General features: G+C 45.1%; 1 protein-coding gene across 1 annotated transcript in view; it reads right to left on the bottom strand.

Annotated features, from left to right (window-relative positions):
* Window positions 1-16,632, bottom strand: part of Etv6 (ETS variant transcription factor 6) — a 235,153-nt gene that overhangs the window by 43,055 nt on the left and 175,466 nt on the right. The window contains 1 exon segment of the mRNA XM_021641343.2: window positions 4,130-4,294. Coding sequence (XP_021497018.2) covers window positions 4,130-4,294 — 165 coding nt within the window.

Genomic DNA, 16,632 nt, shown 5'->3' with positions numbered 1-16,632 from the left:
GAGAAATACCATGCAAGTTTCCTGTTAGTCTTGTCAGTGTTTGAAGATCAAGAACTCAGGGATGCTACCAGAAGGGGAACAGATGCTGAAAATTACTTATTTTACTTTTAGAGAACAGAATTTGGGCTCTAGAGCCAGACCAGCCCAAGTCTGAGTCCTGGTCCCTATGTGGTGAGCTTCCTGTGCTAAGGCAAATCATTTTATCCCCCTCTTTGATGCTTAGTCTAAGGCTTCAGCTTGCTTTTGTGCAAAATGAGACCTGGCAAGTTACAGGAGACAAGTACTAAACACTGGTCTCCCAGAATACACTTGACTGGATGTCATCTCTGGTGGGCATTTCTTTTATTAACTGACAAGTCACATTTTCTCAGCTTCAATACTTCCACATTAAGGCACACACACACACACACACACACACACACACACACACACACACACACACAATTCCATTATGTTACTTTTGTGTGTGGAAATGTCTTTTTTCCTTCCATGGACATAATTCCATATAAAAATCTCTAGTGTATGGTCGGGTCTCTCTAAAACCCTCCCCTCCCTACAGTCTCCTCTCAACATCTTTGGGTTTCCATTCTTAACTACACAAACAGTTTCAAGGTTTCCTGTATCCCTCACTCATCTTTCAGTCCTTATCATCCCTTCCGGGTCATGGTCCAGCTCTTTTCTCACCTGACACTCAACCATCCCCAGGAACTGTCAATTCTGTTATCTTTACTTCTTCACTTTGCTTTCTGGTTTCCCCTGCAAAGCCTTGCCCAAACTGCTTTTGCTGAGGTCACCTCCCTGTGTTTAATCAAAGGGCAGCTGTGGTACTTAGGGGACAACCCCACCTTAGCAGCCTTGGCTGCCAGGAATCCTAACCTGCCCCCTCCCTCCTAGGATGCTTCCTGGCCACCAAGAGTGCTCCTCCAGGCTTTCTTCCCACCCCCAGTTCTTCCTCCCCAGCCCTTTAATACGGAGTTCCCCAGCACCCTCACCAGCTCCTCTTGGACAACTGCATCTGTTCCCACGACTTCACTCTGCTTGTCTTCAGCCTGAACTGTTCCAGTCATGATGCCTTCTGACGACTTTAATGATTTACAATGTGTCTAACACAGAAGTCTTTAGAAACCAGAAGGGGTTCCCTACTTTATGCTGTTATAGAAATTTGGGATTAATCCTTCCATCTTCCCTCCCCTCTTTCACCTAACATCGAATCAGTCATCAAGCCGGAGGCTCTGTCCATTAACCCTAACTTTTGGGATTGTCTCCTTCTCTCTGTTGGCCCTGCCTTTGCTCTAATCATCTCCATTGCTCCAACACTCTAGCCAGACTGCCTGACCTCCATTTTGTACATCTGTTCCTTGTCAATCCTCTGCTTCAGATCTTGAATTGGATACGAGAGGCCCTAATGATGGATGGAGAAATAATAAGCAAAAAGACAAACAGCTAGTTGTTGAGCTATGGAGTATCCCGTTATACTGATCATTTCCACGTTTGTCTATTTAGTGTCATATTGGGGATGATTGGGGTAGTTCCAGTTTTTACTGTTATAAATAGGCTTGCTAAGGACATTTTCTTTGTCCACTATCGGATAATTTCCTTGGGACATTTTCTTAGGAATGGAATTACCACTGAAAGGCTATGATTAGTTCTGAAGCTTTCATTACACACTGCTGGTGCTCGAAAGGCTGGGGCCGGAGGGCCACTGCTTAAATGCCATCTGCTAAATGAGAGTCTCCGGCAGGGTTCCTCAGCTTGCCACTTCTCTGGGTTAGTGGGTTCACAGTGGAACCTTAACACCGGTGAAGTGTGTACTCTGCAGGTGGTGATTTGCTACGAACCCGCTCTCGACAAGCAGATTATCATCTCAAGTAACACACTCCCCAGTTTGCAAACACTTCTCTCTTCTATTTCACTCTGACTCAGAAACTTTGGTTTCCTTCTGACCAATTATAAAATAGAGAAAATGAAATAAGTAAAAGCATGCCCAGTGTGGGAGGCGCACGGTTTAAGCTTGTCAGAGAGTTCGCTCTGCTGAGTCCTGCCTGCCCGCGGATGGGTGAAGAATGGAGCCTGCCGCTCACCCTCGAAGTTCCGCTGTGAATTCGGCAGTGCAGATGGCACTGCCGCAGGCCTGGGGTCGAGGGAAGCCCCCAAGCACCCATTCTTGTGATAGGACAGTGTGAGTCTTGAACTTTGCTTGGCTCTAGTTCTATTTAATCTATTTTGGTGGCTAAACTGAATCACAAACTTTTCATTTACTGCAGGGAAGGTAATCTATTTCGGGCTCTTCGGTGATCTACCTCATCCAGCTGGGCTCCATCTTCTCAAGTGTCCCCAGCGTAACATTCAGTGCTCATAATTGCACCACGCGGTGGAAGGTGCAAAGAAAGTCAAAAGATCACCCTATCTGAATTTTACAATATTTTTAAAGAGAATATTCTCTTACTTAAAAACAAGTAAACGAACTTTAGCTTCCTATTTACTACCTAAAGACAGAGATCCTGAGAAAAGGGGGGCAGTTTGTAGAAATACGTTAAAACTGTATTTTAGAACAAATCAGAAAACACATACAGAAAGATAATTACTTTCAGCTGAATGATGAATATAAAGTAACACAAGCAATAAACTTGTGAGAAAATGGAAATACCATTAAGTGTACACGTAGTTTATCGAAGAAAGTGTCAATTACATCATACACCATCACACATCTGCCTGGTAGGGGGATCAGCTGCCACCACTACCTTCATGGGGCTGGGGAGCTAACAACTTTCCCAAGAGGGACTTCCCTACGCATCTCTCTGACATGTGCTACACTTGCTCAAAGACACAGTAAGATGAGAAAGAGCCAACTGTGTGTGTCTTCAGTCAAGGCCATGCAGTTGCCTTGTAATTTCTGGCAATTACCCTCTGTACTCTAGGGTGCTCTGAGTTAATTCTAAAACACAGCCATTCAGTCTGGCAAGCCACCTTCTACTGAGACAGTTGGTCCAAGGAACCGCATGCAGATAATGTCAAACGTTTTTGGTTCCACGTTGAAATGGGATTTTTCTATACTGGAAGAACGGAAGCAAAGTCTATTTCTAAAGATAAGGACACTGGAGAGTTAACAGAATCACAATTGCACATCAAAAGACCAAAATATTCAGTACATCTAGAAAATTATGTGGACATACACACTTTGCCTTGGAGAAAGGGTCTCAAGACGTAGGCTGGCCTCGTACTCTTGATCCCTCTGCCTCGGGCTTCTGGGTGCTAGGGTTACAAGTGTACACTGTGATGCCTGGTTTGCCAATGTATTTAACTGAATTAAAGGAACTTTGAAAGTGAGTTTCTTTTTATTTTTTAAGCATGTTTAGCCAGCACAATATGAATTAAGTTGATAATGACTTGAGTGATTTTGTCCATATAAAATAATGGACACATAAATCTATTGCACCTGAATGCTATGTGTGCAATAACTCTAAATAAAAGTGAACACAAAGTGAAACTTGTCTGTTCTCCTATTAATTGGCTCTTCCGAGTCCGTAATCAAACATGTCTCTGCATTCCAATCACTCCAGATCCACTTAACAGGGCAACTATTTAACAGTTGGAGGACTAGATAAAATGATTTCTGTCACGGTATCAGCAATGGCCAAGAACTCTTTTCTTTCTTATTTGAGTGCTGTCATTTGTTATTTTAGAGAGGGTCTTCTTGATGTAGCCCAGGCTGACTTCAGCCTCCTGCCTTAACCTCCTGGATGCTGGGATTACAGGTGTGCACCACCATGATTCTTAACTGAGTGGTTCACAGCGCGTGTGCTCTTAGCCACCTCTTCTGAGATCTTTAGGATCAGGGGCAAGGCAGATAAAAGGGGAAGGATGGAGTTGTCTTCTTTAGATGATGGGATATTAGACGCCTTAGAGTGCCAGTGTCTGGTCACAGGTGAGTTGCTTCTAGCCTAACAGTCTCTCTGATCCCCCCCACCTTTGTCCCACACACTGGCCAATGCCAGTAGATCTTCTTTTTCTTGCCTCATCATGTTTGTTCCCACGAGAAATTCTGTGGAGGGTCTCATGGGTTAAGATGAGTATGGCAAAGACTAGCCACGTTTTCCATGCTGAGCCTATGCAAGAAGCAGCCTCTCACCTGAATGAGGAGATCTGTAGCGGAAATCCTCTTTGGTCAGCAGCAGGAGCGCCTTGCCGTTCATCTCGAACGTGTTGCTCTCAAGGGGCCTTAAAGAAAACTCGTTTTCCGCCCACTTGAGCCACTGGGCTACGTCATCTCTGCTCCAGTACATCGGCTGCAAGCCTGTTGGAGAGCACAAGGCAGAGAGAAAAGATCTTGTCAGTCACACAGTGGGGACAAAAGGGGAAAGGTCTCAGAATAATTAACAAACTCGAGACTATCTGTCTCAAGAGACCTTGGGTTGAGTTCCAAGGCCCAGGTTTGTAAAAGTGCTTAAGTGTGGAGTGGTACATTAACTTTTTACTTAAAGGCAAAATGAGGGGGACCTTTCCATGTGTTTCAGGGATGACAGGTCTTGGACCCCTGCCCTGGGACTGTATTACTTTCAGATTGGCTCTAAAGTGGCCTGGGGGCACCCAAAGAAGCCTGGAATCATGACAAATCTCAATGAGTCCAGCAGGAGACCTTAGCCTCAGAGCTGATGTGATTGTAGCCAAATCCTTTGAAATGGGAGTATTCCAGAGCTGACCTTAAACCCCCAGAGCTGCCAAATGATGAAGCATCCTGCAACTTTTTCCAGGAAGAGTCATTTGCTCAGGCTCTGGGAAGTGGCAGGCTAGCAGCCTCAAGCAAAGACGAGGCCAGGGTAACACAGAAAATCCTCTGCTTATTCCTACTTGTCCTGCAGATGGACTCAAAGAGGGCCAGACTCCACCAACAAGGTGGCTCAGGTTGGGTCTCTGGGAGGCAAGCAGCCTGTATTTTTTTTTTTTTTCCACTTTGCTGCTATGGGAAACTCTGATGCATCCTTGAAATGATTAGAACAACAGTTCTCAAGGTGTGATCATGGGAACCCTCTGGGTTCCCAAGACCTCGGCATATTATCTACAGCAAATCCTCCTTCCACAACAATAGTAACATTTTCTCTTTTTAACTCTTATTCTTTCATGAGCACATATAGAATGTTCTAAAAGCCACGTGACCTGTGACACCAGCGAAGAAGGAATACAGAAACAGAGATGCGAATCCAGGCATCCTCTATCAACCTGGATATTGAAGAACTTTGTAACTCTACTGTTGCTCACACATCTCTTGAAAATATACTCTAAATATATGTTAGGATATGCCTGGTTTGTTTTTCAGTAAGTTAGCAAGTACTTTTTAAATTAGTTTACAGCATGGTTACTATTCCTGTAAGTCCTGTGAGCAAAAGCTCTTGGGGTGGGGCAGTCTTTGATAATAATTTACAACTTGAATCCTGATAGGGAAAGGTCTGCAGGGCTTCCTCCTCCAAAGTCAAAGAAACAAGAATTCAAAGAGTGGGACCAGTGTTTGCGTAGAGGGTTTCAGTCTCCCAAGGTCAATTACTTAAAAATGTTGTGGAGATGCGGCAGATGTATTACAAATGTGCCCTTTAGCTCAATCCCGCAAGAAACCACGTTTCGCCCCAAACCAGGCATGGCAAAGAACTGTATGATCCCCTGGATGGGCTGCCTAAAGGGAAGAACAATGGCTCAGATCCTAGGGAGAAGATCCCAAGTTCTGAGCACTACTGCTAGCTTTGCCTTCCAAGAAGCTCCTCTGCAGAAGATGGTTTTGAAGAACAGAGGTCAGTTTCTTCTAAGTCCATGGGAGACTCCCCACAACCAGTCAGTTGGCTGGGCCTGGTAACACAGCTACTGGGAAAGTAATGCAAAGCCATGCATGGGCTGCCTGGGCTACACAGTGAGTTCAAGGCCAGCCTGGCAACCTAGTGAGACTCAAGTGAAAAAGTGGGCTGGGACTACTGCTCAGTGATAGCACGTGTGAGGTCCAAAGTTCAGCCCCCACTACCATAAAACCCAAACCAACCAATCCAATCCAAACTCCAAGCATCTGAGTGTTTATTTGGCTTTTAAATTTTATGGCAATGCTTTTCACACGGCAGAAACAAGTAGTATTATGAGGTATCGACTGTAATATGTGACTGCCTTATGACCTTTAGAAGGAAACAGGCCCACTAAAGTATTTGAGGTTTTGTGTTTGGCTCTTGACTGCCTATTCAAAATGGTTTATGGACATAGAGAGTGTCCACTCTTCCTAGTAGAATGCAAATGGCACCCAGGAGAAACCTTCAACTTTACCTCCTACTGTCAACAGTGCCCACTTGGAACAGTGGGCACAAACAGCATATCAGTTTGTGATTTAAGATGATACTGGGTAAGGAGAGGATGATTCCACCAGGGGATGGGTGGAGGTTTCTATCAGGCTGGCCACAGGAAAGCACCCAGCGGCCAGAAGGCTAGAGCAGAGAGCTTTTAGGCAATGCAGGGAAATGTCTGGGGCAGCTTGTTGGGGCATCAAAGTAAATACAGAACTGAAGCCTGCCTCGGAGGGGAAATGAAAGTAAAATGCTGACGTTTCTCCCGAGGACAAACTGAAACAGAGAGGTGGGTGAGAAGAGGGCGGGGGACACAAGCAGTAATTTGAGGTTCTTTATATTCCATGGACGAAAATCCTCATGAGTAATCTTTTCCCTAAATACAAGAAGAGTCACACACTGCCAACAACACTGCTGGGTAAGAATAACAGTTTCTCTTCTCACTTCCCATTAATATCTCCCACAGCTCAGCCTTGAAGCAACCAAGGCTACAGCGCCGTGGAAACCCCCTCACCAGAAGCCCACAAGGAGGCCAGGGCCTGTCTACAGCTGGGCAGCAGGTTACAGGGAGCACTTGGCAGCTGAGCAACAGTGACCCTGATGCTGCAAGCAACCTGCTCACGGACACACAGTAAATTGATCAGCTTCACTGCACTTCCAGTAGCATAAGGAGAAGGTGGACAGCTCACTGCGCCAGGCAGAGGCCTGCCTTAGTGCTACAAGTCAGATCCCTCTGCTGTTTCTTTCTTAATTCAGCAGTATAAAAAGGCTGGTACACAGCAAGTGCTTTGGAATTTTAACGGGGAAGAAAGAACCCGCGCCCTTGAAGGGTCCAAAGGCCCCGTTGACACCTTAGGGAATACAGCTGGTACCTTGAGGTAAATCTGATGTGATGGAGATTATTTCATTTACTGAACGGCCACTTACGAATCACTTTTTATCTTGCTAGCACTGTTCAAAGCATCTCAGAATATCAGTTCATTTAACTGCATGTTCGTATAATATTTGAGATGGCAGTGCGAACTGAAGAATGGAGACCTGATGCATTGAAGGGGTTCACCCAACGCCTGTATGGTTCTAGCAACAAGTGGAGCTGAGATTTGAATCCAAGCAGTCTGATTCCAGATTCTGTTTTTGTAACCAGGCATTTTCCATCCACACTCAGAATTAAGACTGGCTTTCCAAAAGACTGAGGAAATAGACTCCTTCCCACCCAACACTGAGATCCTTGGCCGAGGCAAGTTATCAGCAGATTGAAGATAGGAAAAAAAAAAAAAAAAAAAACCCTGCAGATCTCTAGGAGACAGATTTATGGCTAGAAAGAGGAGGGAGGGGCAGGTGGGACGCCACTCTGAATGTGTCTGGGAAGAAAGCGCTGTTTTTCACAGGCTGCTCAGCACTGACACTTGCTCTTGACTTTTTGCCCAACTCCCAGCTGTGGGTGGGACCAAGGCTGCCTGAGAAGAGGGGGTGTAGGATTTGTTTCATAGTCAGTTCTGGTTCTGGCAATTGGACTCAACGAAGACAGAATATATATGTTAATGATTAGAAAGGAGACAGGGAGGGGGAGGGAGAGAGGAAAAAAAAAAAGAGAGCCCCCTTACAATATTATCCTCCGTGTACCAATGTGCTGTGAGAGCCATTTAACTATGACCGGCATTCTCAACACACCAGTTAATTTCAGAGACTACTTGGCAAAAATTTTTGTACAGAGGAACCGAATTGCTATGAATGAGAAAATTACTAATACTGTCCCTGTCTCTCTTTCCTAAGGAGGTCCAGTCAAGTTCCTGGGCTCACACACACCCTTCGGTGACTCATCCAGACTCCTAAATTCTCATGATTTCTTCAATTCCATGTTCAAATAGGCCACCACATTCATCAGGGCATCCTCACCACCAGCCCAATTTTCTGAGTTATGCTTAAACTAACGAAGGAGTCAGGAGCTGGCGTTTCATTTGCACATCTATTGCTAATGAGCATGGGATTCTAGGCAGCCCACTTCATTTCTCTGTGGCTCAATGGATCTATCTGTAAAATATGGGGCTTGGAGTATGTGATCAATGAGTTCCTTCAGGGTTTATTATAGCCAGCATGCACTCACTGAATCTGAAGCTCAAATCCCAAACAATAGAGACAGTGAGGATGTTATTTGTTTTCCTACAAAACTATTCTACATTACTGATTATGACCCTAAGAGTTATTAATGTCTCTAAGACTCTTCTGCATCATGGTTGGCAGATTAAGTACTTAGGAGTGCCTTGTTATGCTCTAATTCTTTGCAAAGTTGTCATCCTGCTGTGGCAATGCTAAACCTAACAGCTTGCCCCCTTAAAGTTCATAGGTGCTTCCCACAGGCTACCTCCCTGAACTCACAGGAGCCCTGAAGTTGGCTGGATTCTCATTTCAGCTTAAGAGATGTGGAAATGGAGGGCTCAGAGTTGGCAGACATGGTTTGAGCATTATTATTATGCTCAAGTTCCTTCACATTTCATTTGTGTGTGTGTGTGTGTGTGTGTGTGTATGTTTGTATATGTGTGTGTGATGTCTGCAATGGAACTGAGGGCCTCACGAATGTTCAGTAAGTGCTCTATTGCTAAGCCACACCCAGCTCCCAGCTCAAGTCCGTTCACCACTGTGGCCCTTGATAAAAACATCCTTTCAAGTCAAGTCTGTATTTACAGGGACTTGCTCTGGATTCCGTGCACTGGAAGGCAGAGTCCCGAATGTGAGAGGCAGATGCCACAGAGATGCTCTGAGTCAGTGCTGGCTGACTGATTAGGAAACCAAGGCCAGAAAAAGCTGACCATATCACTACTGGTCAACCCAGCCCAGGGATTCATGTGATCTCATCATTTGACAGCAACTTTATGACCCCTGACCCAGTCATGTCCAGTGACTAATTCCTTGATTGCTTGGTCATCTTGCTTTAGAATAAGCAGCCCAGAACTACAGTTTTCAGAGCCCTACATATCTGTGTTTCCACACTCCCTTTTGGCCTACATTCTTAAGTCAGCACATGAGTGTGACTTGGGTCTTTCCCTGCATGGACAATACAGTTCGGTGGTAATTCAGCAGACAGTTAACTGAACACTTAAACCCAATCAAATCACAATGATGACTCGGGCTCTTGCCTTAGCAGGTGAGATGGAAACAGCCCAGAACTAGGAGAGGTGGTGCTGAGGTTGTTGGACCCCACTCTTCACACTCACCAGATTAATTCTCAAGTAGATTAATACTGACGGCAAATGCAAGCACTTACTGTCAGCCAGGAGAAGCTGCATATATGCCACTCCCATAATTCTCTTAACCCCGTGAGACAACGAAACGATTACTGCAGTGCAAAGAAGCTCAGTGACTCTTCAGATAAAGTCACACAGCCATACAGTGGGAGAGTCAACACAGGAACCCGAGTGGCCTGACACAGCCGGAGCCCTCATTATTAAACACACCTGTCTCTGTAGCTAAGCCTACTTGGTACTTGGGCAGAACATAAAGGTACATTAACAACTTAATAGTGATGATGTAGCTTTAAGTACTGCTGGGAACCTTTTTTTTTTTTTTCCCTAGCTGTGTGACCTTGTACAAGTTACTAAGCCTCTCTGTGTCTCCATTTGGCCTGAATGAAATGTACGGAATAATTTCCAACTGCAAGGCACCACTAAATCAGAGATGACATGTTTATCTTTTTTAGTAACACGAAAGACCAAAATATGGTCTGGAGCAAGCATTTCCTAAGAATTCACCCCTGTTTTCTATGGTTACATTAATGGTAACACCTTTGCTTACACATACAAACCTGGTGCTATGAATAACCCCATTGTAAGAATGCATATCAGTAGATAGTTGATTTCATCACTCTAGCATGCTGCATTCCACCCGAATATGGTTCTCTATTATCATCCATAAAGCTTCATATCACCAAAGCTTTGATAGACATCTGTCATCCCCATGGGTCAGCAAAAGCACTGATCAGGTAAGGCCCGAGATGGAAGCATACTGGTGACACATTAGTCCCCTCCCAATCAACTTCCTAGCTACCAACACGTCTACATTCATCAATATGACAGAATGCTTTTCCAAAGCTCAGGCATGAAGCATGTATAAAACTTTCAGCTGCTTTACTGAGGTTAGAGAGGGAACTGGTGTCTGGCCCCATGGGGATAACCTACTCCTCTGTGTCACACACACAGGTCTGAAAGTCTGTTCTGAATGGCACTCAGGGTCCCAGCAGCCTCGCTGTTTTGCACTGTGTACACACTTTCCCTCCCTATCTCTGTCAGGTCAACACAGCCAGCTTCCTGCTGGACCATGGGGCACTGCGGGATGCCTGATCTTTCTGGAGAGTTCTCTGGCTTGACATGTGAGTCTGGGTTACACAGAACTCAGCTTTGCTCTCCCAACAAGTTACCCATCTCGAGTGCTCTGCCTGGTAGTCATTCTCCTTGATGGAGGAGGGAAGAGTCAAAGGTGAGCAACGCTGTTCTCTTCACATGTGTCAATATTACCCCCTGTAAGCTGGAGCAGGCCAGTAACAGGCTTCTCCTTGGAGCGTCCCCAACTTTGTCCGTTGTTGTCTGAAGTCATCACTTTGTCTTAATATTATAGCCCCACAACGTTTCTCCTTTAACGGCTTTTCTTCTCAGTAACTTGTTTTGTCACCCACTACACAGCTTTTTAAAAAGCTGGAGCTCATTAGACTGATACAAGATTGTGGAAAGAGAAGCTGGCACACCACATTGGCACACGATTTGGTGATATTTTAAGAGCATAGTGAATGTCAACTTCTGAGAGTCTACCTTAGGGAAATAACTTTGTATGCCGAAACATCCTTCATACACAGAGATGTTTGTATTTATTTTTTAATAAAGTGTTATTTTTAATAGTGGAAAACAGAACATAAAAAAAGAGAGCAGTCAGTTACTGATAACATCTACGATAGAAAGTGATGCAACTGACAAGAGTATTCAGAAAGGAAACATACTTATATTGAAAACTGAAATAGTGTGTATACTTACAGAATCTCAATACACAGATGTTTTATAAAACATAAAAATATTAATAACATCTGTCATTCAGTAGTAGAATTAAAAGTGACATTTACTGTCTCTCTTACTTATTTTTTTTTAAACAATTTATTTAATTTTATTTTCTGTGCACTGGTACAAAGGTATTAGAATACCTGGAACTGAAGTTATCGACAGTTGTGAGCTGCCATGTGGGTGCTGGGAATTGAACCTGGGTCCTTTGGAAGAGCAGGCAGTGCTCTTAACTACTGAGCCATCTCTCCAGCCCTCTCTTACTTATTTTTATTTCCCAATTTTCTGTATTAAGTATCGTTCTCTGGGATAGGGCATAGTCTTAGTAAATTGCTCAGGATAGTCTTGAACTCCAGATCTTCCTGCTACAGCCTCCTGAGTAGCTAGGATTACAGGTATGTGATCCTGTCTCAAAAGAAAAAAAGGCAGCTCATTAGAGACCAGCCCCTATAGAGCTGTACATCTGATAATTTTGCCTGTGTTTCCCCCAATCTTTTTTATGCAATTGCTAAGTCAGAGTCTCATTTCTGAGAATTCTCTTAACTGTCCTGAGTTGTGTTGTAGCACTTTGGTTCATGGGAACACAGGTGGTTTCCCCCTCTAAAGTTTGAAAATTTGCTTTCTAATTAAGTCAGGAAAATACTTCTACTCTGTCTAGTTTCCTTGATTCTAAGTTCATATTTTTATCCTTATTGTAAGTCCCCATCACTTCTACTTTGCCAGCCAATCTCAGTCAAACGGCAGAGCCTCTACTTGTCTCTTCTACCTTTGGGCAGATAAAATTGCCAGTTATTAGGTACACGTGTTAAGAGTAAAATGTGCATGCATGTATCTGGGGGTGACTTGTCAGTGATGTGCGTATGGCATTCAGGTCCACCTTCACTAGGTGGACACCGAGGTCCACCTTCACTAGGGCCCTTGTAGCAGCTGAAGATCTTGCTGCTAGATGACCCACCTCTGTGCCTGCTACCCTGTTGTGCAGCAACTTCTGAATTGAAACAGTCTCTCCATAAGTAAGAAGGGGGAAACCCATGGCCCTCAGGAAGTAAACAATGAAGTATCAGGAAGTTCCTGAAACTAAGATTTTCAAGTCCCACCGGACAAGCTATAGAAGCACTGGTGGGGAAAAAGAAACCCCGAGTAGCTGTACTGACTACAAATCACACAGGAAGCTCTAGGGCTACAGCTTTGGTGAGTTATCATTGAAAATGGGATGGGATCTTCAATTTAGTCATCCCTTTTCCTATTAACTCCTTACCCTTTGTGCTGGTTCATATTAACTATTAACTTTACATAATACAGAACCACCTGAAAGAGAGTCTTAATAAGGAAATATCTAGATCAGGCTGGCTTGTGGGAATGTCTGTAGGGAGCTGTCTTGGTTGTTAATTGAGGAAGGAAGACCCAGCCACTGTGGCCCACACCATTCCCTAGGCAGAAAGTCCAAAGAGTCCTGAATAGAGTAAGAGCGGCAAAAGCTAGCCAAGAGCAAGAAAGCAAGGGTGTGTTTGTTTTTCCTTTGGTCTGGACTACTGCTGTGATGTGACTGGCCTCCTGAGTTCTTGCTCCAACTTCCTCAAAATGATGGACTATAACTTGGATTTGTGAGTAAAACAAACCCTTTCCTTTCCCATGCTGCTTTTGGTCAGGGAATGCTATCACTGCTAAGATATCCATATGTCTACACTCTCTCCAAACTCATTCGTTCACCAAACTGGAGTCTTGTAAAATATTACAGTCTGTGGTCAATCCCCAATCTAAGGTGGAGATGTTTGCATCCCGACTTCCCAAGTAAAGTCACACACTACAACCTCTTCCTGCTCAGGCAATACTTCCATCACATGTTTTTGCTGTGGCCCGTACAGTCAGGATGCTTCACACCTGTGAAATTCAATACATCACCAAATGCTCCCATGTTTCTGTCAACTCAGCAACTACTCTGGGAAGCTACATGGGCCACATCTGTATTTGCCGAAGAAACTGAAGCTAAGAGAGGTTAAGGGACTTTCCCAAGGTTACAATGAGCCCAGAACCAAAAGAACTGGAAACTATGTCAGGAGTGATCCTAATCCTCATGGTGGACTGGACAGGAGAGATCCAATCATTGGGATGGGACAAAGGCTGGTCTCTGCGTGGCCCATCTGCCCCCTTCACTTCCCTTCTGGGTTTGCTCTTTACCCTTAGGAATCTTGAGAAAACAAGCTGCCCTACCTCAGGATGGAGACAGTGCCTGCCATCATGGAATATCAGAGACGGTGGTATGGGAAGGACAAGAAGACTGTGTATGTTTGGGTGGGGGGCGAGGGTCAGAAGATGGAACAGGTATTAAACTTTCAACAGGAATTCCATGAAACTTAGACTGGACCAGGAGGTCAAAGGAACCTGAAATTTAAGGCTTTTCTTGGGTGTCTTTTTCCAAAAGAGAACTGTATTCCACCCTGTCATGCCTCCCATACTTTCTACTCCCCCTCCCTGACTCCAGTGACAGTGACTCCAAGTGTTTTCAAAGGTTGGCTGCCCTCTGCTGTGGAATTGAGTGTCCTCTGAAAGGCCTGGCAGCCAATGCTAACTCAGCATCTGAGGTCTGCATGACTGACATCACGAGCAGGATGGAGTAATTTTAACGGATTGCTGACGCTGATGCCTCATGAAAAAAAAAATCACATTTGGACCAGCAACTTCTATTTAAAGGCAATCGTGTTGCACTTTCTTACATGCGCATACGGGGCCAACTTCTCTGTCCCTGAACCCATTCTTTCTTTATTCACATGGAAATGGCTTTTGTGCATCTAGACAGAAAAGAGAAAATCTTTTCTATTCTTCAGCATGAAGGTTGTGAAGCCTGCTGATGCCCTTGGCTGAAGACCTGTACACAGTGGTAGGAAAATTAAAAAGCCACCCCAATCCCCTTTGGGGCTCATTGGCCAGAAGGGAACCAGGAGGCCTTATGCAGAACACCTTTGTCGACTGGCTCACTCATCCTGTCTGGAGTTTTACATCATTTATAGCTTGTGATAAAGGAAGGAGGAGATCAGTAGGAGAAAAGATGATAAAAGTAACACGCCAGACGTTTTTTAATCTACTCATGCTTTGTTAGGCAGTAAGAAGAGTCAGAAGGAATACCGTCAAACCCAGAGTGTCAAAGTGGCCAGAGGGCGGATTGCCCTCTGCGAAGCTAGTTAGGTGGTGGAATGGCAGGAGACACCAATATGGAAGCGACCTGGATTCACCTCTTGCGTATTGTCACATGGAGTTTGCCATTCCTCTCTTGGAGCTCAGGCTGGGCTTGAACTCACTACAGGTAAGGATGACCTACCTCCCAAGTGCTGAGATCACAGGCGTGAGCTGATGAGCTGCCATTCCTGTTTCATAGATGAGAATACCGTGAATTCTGAAAAGAGGTCCCTGTCTTTTGAGCTTAAAGGGGAGAACCCATGAAAACTGTCAAGAGAACGGGCAGCATGTGGTGGAGCACTGAATGCTGGTGGCTGGGTAGAGCCTTTGCTCGAGCACAGTCTCTCATCACCCAGCTCTTTATTGAAGCACTGGGTCCACTTTCCTACCACTCTCCCCCAACCCCCTTTCAAACAAAGTTAATCTTCCTGGGCTTTTAGGAATTAACCTTTCAACTCTGCCTAGCTTACTCTTCTATTCAAACATGGCAGCTAGCATTCTGAAACCACTGGGTTCTACTTTCCTTGGGGACTTCTCTCCCAAGTCTCTCCTTCTCTGCTGATGTAGAAGGGGAAGGTGGCGGCTAGCCACAGAGTTATCAGGCACCAGAGAATCCTGCACCTTGCAGAGTCACAGACGTGGGTCACACCACTGGTGAAATGAGCCATTCTTCCATAGTGAAGACTTCTTGTTTATTTTGGGTCTTTCTTGGTCCAGGATTTATCAAACTCCTTGGGGACAAACTGTTACCTACTTTTAAGTATTGTCCCTGGGTTTTTGTTTTACCACCAAACTGCTGTGTTCTTTAGAAACTTGAGAGATTTATGCTGTCATCTTCCCATGTGAAAGGACAGCACGGCTCTGCAGTCTTAAAAAATTAAAGCCAGGCTTCTTGCACCTGTTGGTAAACTACTGCTGGATTTCTTGGCAGTAAGTGAAAGGAATGTAATGAGTAATCTGAGGGGTTTCAGGCCCACTTGTGCAGCCCAGAGCAAAAGAACCACCACCCCGAGAAACACACATGGGAGAAACAGACAGGACTTCCAGTAAGCACTGGAAACCCAGGGTACAGGGCTTCTTACGTTACAGAACCAAGGGCGGGTCTCAGTGAACATACACTCTCCCATCAGAAGGAACTTCTACAAGGAGAGCCCAGCAGAGCCGGTCACCATCTTTCCATTCCAGCGCGCCTGACTCACTCAGCCTGTGGGCTGGACAGGCCAGCCGTCCTAAGTGATGGAGAAGACCTCCCGAGTGAGACTGACTCAAGAACGGCGACAAATCATGGCTTCAGCGATAAAGGGAGTTTTAGTGAGCTCTGCATACTGCCCTTCAGAGGCGCCCATCAGCAGCTCCTCCTGGAAGCGGTCCCACAAAACCAGTGAGGTGATTAACAGCAGGGCCTGCAGGTGGACTACTGGACCGTTAGTAGGTCAGGGCTGTCAGCTCCAACCCGCTCTTCCCCTTCCCCTCTGCCTTCTCGGCAAGCTTCTGTCTCTCGGGAAGATGAGACTCACCCTTGACCTGCCAGTCTTATCACTTCAGTGTTGTGTGCTACTGATAATTTTGCTTAATGTCTTAAAAAAAAAAAGTGGTCCTTGGAAACTTTGCAAGAAATGTATTGATTTGAAATACTCAAGCTGAATTATTGAGCTTTGGCAGAAGGAAATAAATCTTTCCCATTCCCCAAGCCTGCTGCCAAGTGCGGCTTCCAGGAAGTAATGTCCGCCCTTTCTGGAAATGAGGCAAAAGCCAAACATTCTATCACTCTCCCCTGACCCCACCCCTTCACTTGCAATTCACTGACAAAAGCACTTCACGATTCATTGCTCATTTGCCCAAATAGGCATCCGAATTAGTAATGCCCAAATTAGTAATGCCTGGCTGAGGCAGCTTCCTAAATAATGAGGCCTGATCGTTTTGGCAGACCCAAGGGCCTGTAGAAAGCAAGCTTGCAGCGCGTCATTAGGTTAAACACTCTTCCGGTTTTAAAATCAAAATTTCCCCTACAGACCTGGATGTGCAAAGGAGAAAGAACACGCTGACTAGTGCCAGAGATTAACCAAACCAGGAACCAGGGCTGGGGTGCGATGGTGGGGGACAGGCCT

The sequence above is a fragment of the Meriones unguiculatus genome, chromosome 5 (genome assembly GCF_030254825.1).
Source record: "Meriones unguiculatus strain TT.TT164.6M chromosome 5, Bangor_MerUng_6.1, whole genome shotgun sequence".
NCBI lineage: Eukaryota > Metazoa > Chordata > Mammalia > Rodentia > Muridae > Meriones > Meriones unguiculatus.
This window is presented reverse-complemented; position numbering and strand designations above follow the sequence as displayed.